The 14,113-nt window shown below is 34.9% G+C and overlaps 1 protein-coding gene across 1 annotated transcript in view; it reads left to right on the top strand.

The window, feature by feature from the left end:
- Positions 1-13,442, top strand: part of LOC127877410 (histone-lysine N-methyltransferase SUV39H2-like) — a 28,053-nt gene extending 14,611 nt beyond the window's left edge. Inside the window, exons 6-7 of the mRNA XM_052423262.1 lie at positions 5,760-5,900; positions 7,875-13,442. Coding sequence (XP_052279222.1) covers positions 5,760-5,900; positions 7,875-8,101 — 368 coding nt within the window. The 3' untranslated portion in view covers positions 8,102-13,442. The remainder of the gene's footprint in view (positions 1-5,759; positions 5,901-7,874) is intronic.
- Positions 13,443-14,113: the final 671 nt, after the last annotated feature.

Consider the following 14,113-nt stretch of genomic DNA (forward strand, 5'->3'; position numbering starts at 1 on the left):
CTTATCTCTTTATACAAGTTTGTGACCAGATGCTTTTTTGAAGGCAGACGGCGATATTAAATGTGTTTTTAAATTATACAACAACTGCCCATTAGAGCTGCAACGATTCACCAACAGCTCGATTCGATTTCGATTTCAGACACTCCGATACCGATTTTTTCGATTCGATTCATCTTCAAACCTAGTATTCGATTCATCTTCAAACCTAGTTTTATCATATATTCACTCTTATGCCTCAAAATTAACATTTCTGTTCAAATGTGATTTCAATAAAACACATAAAAAAGAATAGCAAATTAGGACTCAATTTTAATATAAAAACTTCTGACTAGAAGATTGTGTTGATTACACAATAATATAAAAAATAAATAAATAATCATAAGAACGTATCTGGAATCAGTTGAATGTTAGTATTATCACTATTATACTTTTACCCAAAACCGCTATAAGCATATCTACCATTGTGCCATGACAGCATCACCTGTTACCTGTAGGACAAATCACATTCACTAATAAACTTGACTTGAGTAGTTGCACTTGTGCGACCTCTTAGTCTTGCTTAATCAACGTTATGTTTGCGTTTGACATATTGCATTAGATTAGTAGTTGAGCCGGACTTAGCGTACGCCACATCCGTGAAGCACAGTTTACACTTTGCTTTATCGGTAGGGCTACCATCCCGAAACCCAAAATACTGCCACACTTTTGATTTTAGCTTCTAAGGCGCATCTGATAATTTCAATTTGTCGGCAACAACTTGTTCAGCCATTTTGACGCTTTTTCCGAAAGTAGACCGTAACGGGCTTATTGATTGGATGACTAAAGTAATAAGCAACCAATCGCGCGCGTCGTAATTACAGGTAAAGATAAAACCTACACCTTCCTGTATCAATAGGCAGAATACAGCGCGCTTTACGTATCTATGTTTATATATGTATATATGTTAAAGAATCGAATCGAATTTGGTAGGTTTGATATTGTAATTGAATCGAAGCATTTCGAATCGATTTTCGATGAATCGGATCGAATCTTTGCAGCTCTACTGCCCATGAATGACCCAATATTATCCGATAGCTCCACCCGCTCTCACGTTTCATTCGACAACGTCATGTCATGTGTGAGCGAGCTCAATGTTGATTGGCCAGCTACCATGTGCACTTCAATAACAATAAGGTCAAGCGATGTCTAATCGGGTTTCGTTAACTGTTCGAATTGCGAACACATTCATTGTAACAAAGAGACAAATATAGAAAACCACTCCGGATTAAAATGGCGGATGTTTTTTAACGAAATTTTACTAGATTTTCGCATTTTTGCAATTTAGATTTTTCTTGAGCCAAATTCTCAAGATTTTCGCAAATGGCGAACGACAGCGCGAGCATTGCGAACGTGTTATTATTGGAATAAATGCTCACTATAACAGGGCTCGCGCTGTCGTTCGCCATTTGCGAAAATATAGCGAATTTGGCTCAAGAAAAATATAATTTGCGAATATGCTAAAATCTCGTTAAATTTCATTGAAAACATTTGCCATTTTAATCCGGATTGTTTTTGTTTTTTTTAAATTTTTTCTCTTTGTTTCCATGAACATTTTGAAGCGCATATGGTAGCTTGCCAATCAACATTGAGTTTGCTATCGGGTAATATTGGGTCATTCATGTGCAGATTATGGAATACACAGTTGATATTGTCGTCTGCCTTATATAATGGCCGATGGCAAAAGTCGTATAAAAATAAGCAAATGAAAAGAAGTGTAACACTCAATTAATTATTTTTAAGCTGATCACTACAACTTTCTACCGTCTATCGATCTGAATTAAAGGATGATGATTAAATAATAAGTTACATGTCGAAGATGTTACACCTTTCTGTTCTTGATTGAAATTAAAATGTGATAATTACTTTGTTGTTTTTTACTCACAAACTATGCTATTGTAAAGTAATATGTCAACCAAATAGTATATTAGTTACGTATTTGCTAGGTTACTTGTTTTCATTTTCTTTCAAACGATATGCACATCTGATTTCATGTGCAAAATGCGTAAATATTTTCGGACTATCGCTTTCGGATAAATTATTTTTCGTCGATTTTATTATATTTTCGATGTTCTTTATAGAAAAAATAGACTTACAAATACACATGCAGTGATACGGATGGTGCAGAAAAATCTTTACCAATTTCCTTTCATGAGGCAGAAGACTTAGAGCTTTATATGATAATTACCTTTCAGTTTGATATATGTCGGAAGTTCAATGTCAGAAAAAAAAAAACTAAAAAAAAAAATTCCCTACCTACCTACCCACCCAAATTTACCGGGGTCGGGTTATGCCAAACAAACATATTTTTAAGGATGGCCTCATTAGTAGTTCCAACAAATTATATCAAACCCAGTTAGATATTTATCTTATGTAGCATATTTATCAAAGCTTTTTATGAACACAAATGTGTGAATATTAATTAAATGAACCCATAACTGTGATCTCTTTATCAGGATTATGCCCCCTTTTGTACCAAGTCTGGTTCACTTTTGCGTGCAACATGCAATATTGGTTAAGGTTTGCGTGCAATAAGTACATATCTCTGTAACTGCTTCAGATACAGGGAATAATCTACATGTGCGCCCCGCGTCTATGACGCACAAATATCGAAATAGACGCATAGTTTTGAAATATGTGCGTCCACTCAGACGCATTGCTGAAACGAATCCGTTAACACATACGCGAATCGCGTTAAGTACGAACCATCTTGGGTATGAGTCTAAAGTGTAGCGATGAACGCTGAGTTTAACCAAACGAGGCTTGAAGACTGCAACAAGTCTTTTGATTGGGTCTAGTCGAGCCGCTGCTGTATAATACAAACCAATTAGAATTGACCATTTAAATAGAGTGTGTTATGATATTTTCTAGAGTCCCTGGATGAAAACCTGCTTAAACTTTTTATGTCCCCCACTATAGTAGTGGGGGACATATTGTTTTTGCCCTGTCCGTTGGTTGGTCTGTTGGTTGGTCTGTTTGCGCCAACTTTAACATTTTGCAATAACTTTTGCTATATTGAATATAGCAACTTGATATTTGGCATGCATGTGTATCTCATGGAGCTGCACATTTTGAGTGGTGAAAGGTCAAGGTGATCCTTCAAGGTTAGAGGTCAAATATATGTGGCTTAAATCGCTCATTTTATGAATACTTTTGCAATATTGAAGATAGCAACTTGATATTTGGCATGCATTTGTATCTCATGGAGCTGCACATTATGAGTGGTGAAAGGTCAAGGTCATGGGCATCCTTCAAGGTCAGAGGTCAAATATATGTGGCCCAAATCACTTATTTTATAAATACTTTTGCAATATTGAAGATAGCAACTTGATATTTGGCATGCATGTGCATCTCATGGGGCTGCACATTTTGAGTGGTGAAAGGTCAAGGTCATCCTTCAAGGTCAGAGGTCAAATATATGTGGCCCAAATCGCTTATTTTATGAATACTTTTGCAATATTGAAGATAGCAACTTGATATTTGGCATGCATGTGTATCTCATGGAGCTGCACATTTTGAGTGGTGAAAGGTCAAGGTCATCCTTCACAAGGTCAAGGCCATCCTTCAAGGTCAAACGTCATATAGGGGGACATTGTGTTTCACAAACGCATCTTGTTGTAACTTAGTCATAAATGATACAGAAAAAATGCCTCCGATATAAGGTGTTGAAGCTAAATCCAAAAAAAACAACTCTAAACTTTAATAATGGTAGGCCAACGGCTCGCAATTCGGACGTTTACAATAATATTATCAAGCTCGCAATTCGGATGTTAACAATAATATTATCATCGATTTGAATCAAGTTGAAATGTTGTAACAGGTTACATTCGTGTAACAGATAATTTTAAAGCCTATGTGAAGGCAAACAAGATAGTGATTACCCTGAATTTGCTTTTTTGGTTTCAACATGTTTTTGAGATTATTAAAAGTTTATTGCAAAATATAGTATTTGAGCTAGTGTGATTTAGACTCATTTTCTTCACTACTTGGTATCTTTCAAAATTTGGGACCCATTCTTTTTCAAGGTGGACTCATTAATTTTGGCCTGGGACTTATTGGTCTAAAATCTGCGAGTTCAGGGACCCATTGATAGTAAATTCTAGATTATTCCCTGCAATGAAACTTGTCACATATTTTGGGGATTTTCATACAAAGTCACAGACCAGGGTCCATAACTCTGACCTGCAGTTAAGCAGAGTTATTATCTTTAATTTTTGTTCTGAGAAAAATTCAGGTCAACTTTTGCATGCAACAACTCCTATCTCTGACATGAAGATCTACATGTAGCATCATGGGATTGCATTTTGGACCAGTTTGGTCCAGTTTGGTCAAGGTCAGCTAAATATATATGAAGTCTGTCTTAGGACAGCCCTTGTTAAGTGTTGTATTCTTAATTGCATCAGTTCTATATACATTCTAGAGTTGAAATTCTGCATGTGCTGCAGCAAAATCTGAGAGTACATTTATCAGAGACATACCTTAAAGGCCTTTGCAGTTTTTGTTTGTTTTCAAGAACCACTGAATTTTAAAGGGGTCATTTCACAGATTTTGGCATGTATGGAAGTTTGTCATGAAATGCTTTTTATTGATAAATGTAAACATTGGATCTAAAAAGCTCCAGTAAACAACAAGGACAAAAAAAGAAAGAAAAAAAAGTAACCCTCAAATGGGCTCGAACCACTTACCCCTGGAGTAAAAGTGTATCGCTTATAACACTAGGCCACCGTGCTCATACAATCAGTATGTAGTTGATACCTTATATAAGTAATCCTCGTAGTATCACAAAATATAACAACAACAACAGAACTCTCCAATTATTCAATTATTTCGCGTTGCAACGTTTTATAATTTTCAGGTTTTTAAATCGTCAAAAGATGCATATAATTGATATTTTAGAGCATGGTAAATGTTCAGTTTTACTGTTTCCTCACAAAAATCATAACTACAACAAAAATTTGCGAATCTGAAACAATTTTTAGCTTGACTATTATATATGAAATATATATAGTGGAGCTATCCTACTCACCCCGGCATCGGCGTTTTCGTTAGCGTTAGTGTGCAAATGTTAAAGTTTTCGTACTACCCCAATTATTTCCATTGTCCCTTGACATATTGCTTTGATATTTTACATGCTTGTTTACCATCATGACCCCAACCTATAAACAAGAGCAGACAACTGTATCAGGCATTTTGACAGAATTATGGCCCCTTTTATACTTAGAATATGCAAATTATTGATAAATCTATGTTAAAATTTGCGTACTACCCCAAATATTTCCTGTGTCCCTTGACATATTACTTTCATATTTTGCATACTTGTTTACCATCATGACCCCAACCTATAAATAAGAGCAGACAACTGTATCAAGCATTTTGACAGAATTATGGCCCCTTTTATACTTAGAATATGCATATTTTTGATAAATCTATGTTAAAGTTTGCATACTACCCCAAATATTTCCTATGTCCCTTGACATATTGCTTTCATATTTTGCATACTTGTTTACCATCATGACCTCAACCTATAAACAAGTGCAGGCAACTGTATCAAGGATTTTGACAGAATTATTGCCCCTTTTATACTTAAAATATGCATATTATTGATAAATCTATGTTAAAGTTTGACAAAACAACACCTACCTGACATACCACAATGCACTCCACTCAAACCAATTATACTGTAGATAGAACTCTGTAATTGTTAAATCTTTTTGATAATACAGCTCCACTGGAAGAAAGTGGCATTGAAGGAACATTGATGGAAAACAGCAAAGAGGTATCTTCACTTCCTGGGCCAAATTCTGACGCTTCTGAAGCTAGGTCCTCGGATGTGGATGACATTAGCTCTGCTATTTCAATATCTGGTAAACAAAGCTGTACAGATTCTGTGTGTGTTTTCAAGCAGCTTTATAACCAATCTTCTAGAGATAAAAACCTGCAGTAATTTTATATTTTTAACATGCTTTATGTTTTAAGCATGTAAGTTTATGTTTTACGGCCTTTTTATTAGCTCACCTGAGCACAATGTGCTAACGGTGAGCTTTTTGGGAACGCTTTTTTCCGTGGTGCAGCGTCAACATTTGCCTTGTTTACACTATAGAGGCCACATTTATTGTCAAATCTTCATGAAATATGGTCAGGAAATTCATATGAACTATATCTTGGACGAGTTAAAAAAAATGGTGATAGTTGCTTAAAAAACATTGCCGCCAGGGGGCGGGGCATTTTTCCTAATATGGCTATAGAAAAACTTTGTTCACACTCTAAAGGCCACATTTATTGTCCGATCTTCATATAACTTAGTCAGAAGATTCGTCTCAACGATATCTTGGACGAGTTCTAAAATGATTACGGTTGGTTAAAGAACATGGCCCCCAGGGGGTGGGGAATTTTTGCTTTTATATGGCTATAGTCAAACCTTTTTAACACTCTATAGAGATCACATTTATTGTCCGATCATCATGAAACTTGGTCAGAAGATTTGTCCCAATGATATCTTGGAGAGTTGGTTCCAGTTGGTTGAAAAAGATGGCTGCCAGGGGGTGGGGCATTTTTCCTTATATGGCTACATATGGTTATAGTAAAACCTTCTTATCACTCTTGAAGCCACATTTATCGTCCAATCTTCATAAAACTTGGACACAAGATTCGTCCCAATGATATCTTGGACGAGTTCGAAAATGATTCCTGTTGGTTTAAAACATGGCCCACAGGGGGCAGGACATTTTTCCTTATATGGCTATAGTAAAACCTTGTTAACACTCTAGAGGCCACATTTATTGTTACATCTTCATGAAACTTGGTCAGAGGATTTTTCTCAATAATATCTTGGACGAGTTGGAAAATGGTTTTGGTTGGTTGAAAAACATTGCTGCCAGGGGGCGGGGCATTTTTACTGATATGGCTATATTAAAAACTTTTTTCACTCTAAAAGTCACATTTATTGTCCAATCTTCATGAAACTTTTTTGGTCTGAACATTTGTTCTTATTATATCTTGAACGAGTTCGAAAATGGTTCCGGTTTCTTGAAAAACGTGGCCTCAGTGGGGCAGACATTTTTCCTTATATGGCTATATATTACTTTAATAAAACCTTGTTAACACTTTAGAGCCCACACTTATTGTCTGATCATAATGAAATTTGGTCAGAAGATTTGTCCCAATGAAATCTTGGACGAGTTTGAAAATAGTTCTGGTTGGTAAGGTTGAAAAACAAAGGCTGCCAGGTGGTGGGGCATTTTCCTTATATGGCTAAAGTAAAAACTTGTTAACACTCTAGAAGTCACATTTATTGTCCAATCTTCATAACACTCAGACATAACATTTGTTTCAATGCTATCTTGGATCAGTTCAAAAATGCTTTCAGTCTGTTGAAAAACATAGCCGCCAGGGGTCGGGGAATTTATCCTAATATGGCTATAGTAAAACCTTATTAGCACTCTTAAAGTTACATTTATTGTTCACTCTGCATAAAACTTCGTCAGAACATTTGTTCTAATGATATCTAAGATCAGTTCCTTTGTATCTCAGGTGAGTGACTTTGGACCTTTCTTGTTACACATGTACTGACTTGTGATTTGACACCAGCTGGTACTCTTAACAATGAAGACATCAAATTTGTAGATCACATAACAAATATTTAAACAGTTTTGCTTTGTAGCAAACATTTTAAAATCATAAAAATTAAATGTATTTAAGCACATACCAGTAATTAAGATTGCTGGCAAAGAGTAGATTATTATACAATTTCAAAGTAAAATGATTGATATGGCTAATGTTGATTTTGCGTTTGAAATATTTCTGTTTGTTCATCATCTTTGAATCCATTATAATTTCAGACAATGACAGCTCAGTCCTCACTACGACCACTGAGGCATCCACGTTGAAGGGTGACCTATCACAGGGAACACTCACCGATGTCTCAGAACTCGACCCAGACTCGGAACCCATTCCGGACCGTGCTTCAGAAATGGGCGATGCTTCAACCTCGGCCCCATCTGCTACAAAGGAATACAGAATGGTCTGTCAATGTGGTGCAAAGAATTGTAGGAAATTTGTTTTTTAACAGTTATAGAGTTTACTTTATATTATTATAATATTTCAACTTACTTGATAGGAAATGTAGATTGACTTTAATATCCAATTGTAAGTTTTATTGTATTGTTTTTACCAAACTCTTGGATAAAATGTAGATATAAATGTTATTATGGTTCATTGTATTTGTAATTGAGTCTGTTTTTGGGATGGAGTTTGTTTACTTCAAATGATCTTGAGGGCTATGGATTATATATAAAGGTATTTTTAACTGTTACACGTTAGAAGAGGATCATGTGTTAACAGATATGGGATATTTTCTAAATGATCATGAAATTTTACAATGCATTTAGATACAAATTGTTTTTATAACACTCCTTAATTACAATGACTTCTTCAGCATATTTTGACATATACACAATGTATCTATGTCTGTGCGGCATTGCTTTATTAAAGTTTGTACCTTTTGAACAAATCTTGAACTGTGTGCAAAAGAAGTACACTTTATGTTTTTTTTGTAGCTCACATAAGCAAAATGCACTCCTGGCAAGCTTTGGGATACCGGTATAAACATTGTTAAAATAGTTCTGGTCCATTTAATAATAACGTCATGGGGCCCAAAAAGATGCTTTAAAAATGAAAATTAAAAAAAACAAACAATGAAACACCAAATGTTAAATATTTGGTATGTAGAAATGTAGTGTGATACAAATTGTGTTCAAATTATACTTATGTGTTTATTCAGTCTCAAGTCACCAGATTTGCAATGACTTATACTGGGAGTATCTTTTTAAATATGCAGTGTTTGCAACATTATACTGGGAATATCTGTTTAAATATGCAGTGTTTGCAGCCTCAAAGCTGAGGCCTTTCATATCTGGTCTCATCATCTTTAGGTCCTCTACAAAATTTGTTCAAATTATGCCCCACAGGTCAAAACTGGCCCACCTCTGGTTTCATTAGTTTTACATAAACTTATTTACTGGAAATCTTTTTTTTTTAATTCTGAAACACCCAAGACTTTCATATTTTTTATGTAGCCTCATCAAGAGATGCTCTATAAAGGCAGGGTTTTTTTTTCCCGATTTTATAGTCGAAATTCGGCTATGTTCCCAATCCCAAAAAGTACGTTTTTTTCCCAAAATGTGGCAAAAAATTCCCAATTTCCAAAAAAAAAAACAATTTTTTTTTTTTTTTTTTTAGAAAGAAGTGTCTAATGCGTATTTTATTTCAATTTTTATTCAATTACATCTAACAAAGTATTATAAAATTTTGTTCTTTTAATTTGAATGATTATAAAGAGTTATATCAATTTTAGTATTTCCCTAATCAGCGGACTTTTCGTGTGGAAAAAAAGGCTAATTAATTTATTTTCCCAATTTCATGAAAATGCCAATAAAATTCCCAATTCCAAAGCCATGGGCTATCTTATCAAAAGGTGGAGAAAAAAACCTTGAAAGGATTATTTAAAAAATGCCCCTTGGATCAAATATAGTCCCAACTAGGGTGTCACCAGTTTTACATAGACTTGTATATTATTGACTTCAGATTTCAACTGTTTATGCAAACCTATAACCCAACAGATAGTAGGTGGGTATCCCATATGAATATTCATATACATATTTTGGCAACCATTGACATCCTTTTATTTTTTTTCAAATTGTAATACTTAAGTATTGTAAATATTCATGAATACCACAAAGTAACAAAATCTGTGTGATGCTATGAAAACCAAGTTTTAAAGGTTTCCTGAAATGTACATGTGTTAAGTACTTTTTATAATATTGCTTTTTATACCCCCATTACCATTGGTAATGGGGGTTATATAGGAGTCACTTTGTTGGTCAGTTTGTCGGTCGGTCTGTCCCGAAATTAAATCCGATCTTCACCAAACTTGGTCACAATTTGTATCTTGATGATGTATAGGTCAAGTTTGAATATGGGTTATGCCAGGTCAAAAACTAGGTCACGGGGTCACTTAGTGTGTTTTAAACCGAAAGCTTTTTCGGATCATAACTAAGTCATTTATCGTTAGATTTTAAAATAACTTTGTACATTTGTTCACCATCATGGGACGGTGTGTCGCATGAAAAAAGTATGTCGATATCTCCAAGGTCAAGGTCACACTTGGAGTTCAAGGGTCAAATGCTTGTCTAGGCCATAACTTTATCATTTATTGTGAGATTTAAAAATCATTTGGCAAATGTGTTCATAATCATGGGGCAGTGTTGCGCGAAAGAATTACGTCGATATCTCGAAGGTCAAGGTCACACTTTGATTTAAAGATTAAAAATGGCCATAAATGAGCTAATCTGGGCAATAAATATGTAGTTCATTGTGAGATTTTAAAATCATTTGTACATTAGTTCACCGTCATTAGACAGTGTGTCGCGCGAAAGAATTACGTCGATATCTCCAAGGTCATGGTCACACTTTGAGTTCAAAGGTAAAAAATGGCCATAAATGGGCTTGTCCCGGCCATAACTATGTCATTCATTGTGAGATTTTAAAATCATTTGGCATATTTGTTCACTATCATTGGACAGTGTGTCGCGCGAAAGAATTACGTCAATAACTCCAAGGTCAAGGTCAAACTGTGAGTTCAAAGGTCAAAAATGGCCATAAATGAGCTTGTCCGGGCCATAACTATGTTGTTCATTGTGAGATTTTAAAATCATTTGGCACATTTGTTCAGCATTATTGGACGGTGTGTCGCGCGAAAGAATAACGTCAATATCTGCGTCAAGGTCACACTTTGAGATCAAAGGTCAAAAATGGCGATAAATGATCTTGTCCGGGCCATAACTGTCATTCATTGTGAGATTTTAAAAATACCTGGTACATTTGTTTACAATCATTGGACGATGTGTCATGCGAAAGAATTATGTCCATAACTCCAAGGTCTAGGTCACACTTGGAGTTCAAAAGTAAAAAAATGGCCATAAATTTTGACGGCATGTCATGGGAAAGAATTCAAGAGTTCAAAGGTTGAAAAGGCCATAAATGATAATGGCATTATAATTCTTAAAAATCGTTATAAATTTGATTCTCTTGTTTTGTGAAGACAGCATGCAAAATAGTCTGTGTCAATGCAGCACGTTGGGGTATACGTCACGTCTGTGACAAAGCTCTAGTAATAAAATGAAATGTAAATATGATTTCTTGCAAGAAACTTGGTTTACGCCAGTATATCTTTGGAACAATTGTTTAACTCTGTTATCAATTTGATTGTCCTTCAATGCGCGTGTTTTTTTGTGTATTTGCGTGTTTTATGTATGAATAAATGTATATTACATATGTAAATGTTTAGTGCTTTATACTTGTCAGACAAGTCACATTAACAATGGATAATTATTTTTAATAATAATAATTAAGGAGCAATAGTTTCTCCCCACAATTAGGATTTCTTGTTTCTAATTTGTCTATATGAGTAAATAAAGAGTTACTTTCATATCTTTTTACAACAGATTTGATACAATTTTTTATCTCACAAGGTATCTATTTGTTAAACATTTAATGCTTATTTATGCTCCACATGATAATTGTAGAAGGGCATACAGTGTTACGACTCTCGGTATGTGGATGTATATTTATGTGTGTGTGTGGGGGGATGGAAATGGGGATGGCATTAGTTTTTGATAGGAACAATCGTTTTTACATCCATATAGGATTTCGACCTTAATCGGCATAAAAAGTTCTCACATGAAGACAATGTTGATGTGCAGCATGCACCACCCATGTGGCTAGCTATGAGACCAAGGTCATATTCCTTCTATGACTATGGTGAAATAACACATTTCTTGATTTGTGTGTCGTTAATAATATTTTGCATGATGGGATTCTGGAAGAATTGGAAGCAAATCATCATATATATTTATTGTTCATGATCTATTCTGCTTGCTATTTAGGTAAGTGTCACAATAAGGCAATGTGCTTTATTAGAAACACGAAGCTCATTGTTCCAATCGGTATGAATATCTGTCACACTACACTTATGTTGTGTCCAGTGACATTTAGTGGTTGCATCCACGTCTTTTGACAAATTTCTAGTTCAAGACTGTTACACAAAGTGTTCTTTTTTAATTATCCAATATATAAGGGATATTAAAAAATAACTATACTGATTTTATGCTTATAATGATTCTCCAATTACTAAGTATTAAGGAATTTTGATTTAATATTTTTCTCTTAATGTATTTATATCAGGATTTGGAACAATGTTCTAGGAATGGTTTAATAAAATGCAACAGTTCCCCTGTTTCAACAATAGTAAGCAATTAATTCTATATTCGATAGCATTTGTATATCATTTATTATTCATTAAAAAAAACAATGTTTAATTTTTATACGCCCGTATAAAATACGGGACGTATTATGTGAAACCCCTTGGCGGGCGGCGGGCGGCGGGCGGAAGGCATCACTTTGTCCGGACTCTAATTCAAATTGTATTCATCCGATCTTCACCAAACTTGGTCAGCAGTTGCATCTAGTTGATATCTAGGCCAAGTTCGAATATGGGTCATGCCGGGTCAAAAACTAGGTCATAGGGTCAATAAGTGCATTTTCAAAGGGGCCACTTTGTCCGGACTCTATTTCAAATTGTATTCATCCGATCTTCACCAAACTTGGTCAGCAGTTGCATCTAGTTGATATCTAGGCCAAGTTCGAATATGGGTCATGCCGGGTCAAAAACTAGGTCATAGGGTCAATAAGTGCATTTTCAAAGGGGCCACTTTGTCCGGACTCTATTTCAAATTGTATTCATCCGATCTTCACCAAACTTGGTCAGCAGTTGCATCTAGTTGATATATAGGCCAAGTTCGAATATGGGTCATGCCGGGTCAAAAACTAGGTCATAGGGTCAATTAGTGCATTTTCAACGGCGCCACTTTGTCCGGACTCTAATTCAAATTGTATTCATCCGATCTTCACCAAATTTGGTCAGAAGTTGTGTCTAGATGATATGTAGGTCAAGTTCAAATATGGGTCATGCCGGGTCAAAAACTAGGTCACGAGGTTACTTAGTGCATTTCAAGCATTTAGCATGGTGTCCGCTCTCTAATTGAAGTAGTTTTCATCTGATCTTCACCTAATTTGGTCAGAAGTTGTGTCTAGATGATATGTAGGTCAAGTTCGAACATGGGTCATGCCGGGTCAAAAACGAGGTCACATAGTGCATTTCAAGCATTAAGCATGTTGTCCGCTCTTTAATTGAAGTAGTTTTCATCTGATCTTCACCAAATTTAGTCAGATGTTACATCTAAGTGATATCTAGGTCAAGTTCAAATATGGGTCATGCCGGGTCAATAACTAGGTCTTGAGGACACTTTCAAGCATTGAGCATGGTGTCCAAAACCTTCGACCGGGCGTATCTTGTGACAGTTTGGCACTCTGTTTACAGTTACATTTCTTGCACATGATTTTAATTCTATGAAATAACTATAAAAAATACCTCATGAAATTATTTTATTCAATATTGTGATCATAAATTTACATTTGTATCTAGATGTATAGTAGATTAGAATAGATGGGCAAACTGTAGTACGAAATTAAATATAAATCTATTTCTGTAATATCTGTTTGTTATTTATAATTCACATATTTATTTGTGAACTCTTAATGACACAATGTATGTAATCGTCAAGTTGAATTTACCTTCACCATTATTTATAATGAAGACAGTAACTAGTTCGTGTGTGTTGAGAAGGTCTGAACAATGTTAATTTAGGTCTGAAAAATGTTTTATTATATAACTTGTTTCTATATAATAGATGAATTAATCACTTGATAATTGAATTATACTGGAATTATGAAAAAAATGTTTCCAGTTTTAAAGGGCAAACTTGTAAGTGTTCTTACTTTTTAATTGTATTGTTACTATTTTTACTATTGGCTAATAAACTATTCTGTTGATAGCACTTGTTTTTGGTCAGTTTCTGGTTCACATTATTACTTCAGCAATTGAACTATTATGTGACAACATTACGTTTGGAGACTATGTGTGTCAAGCTCCAGTGTCAAGGTCACATTTTAATGTCTAGAC

This window comes from Dreissena polymorpha, chromosome 1, assembly GCF_020536995.1.
Source record: "Dreissena polymorpha isolate Duluth1 chromosome 1, UMN_Dpol_1.0, whole genome shotgun sequence".
Taxonomy (NCBI): Eukaryota; Metazoa; Mollusca; class Bivalvia; order Myida; family Dreissenidae; genus Dreissena; species Dreissena polymorpha.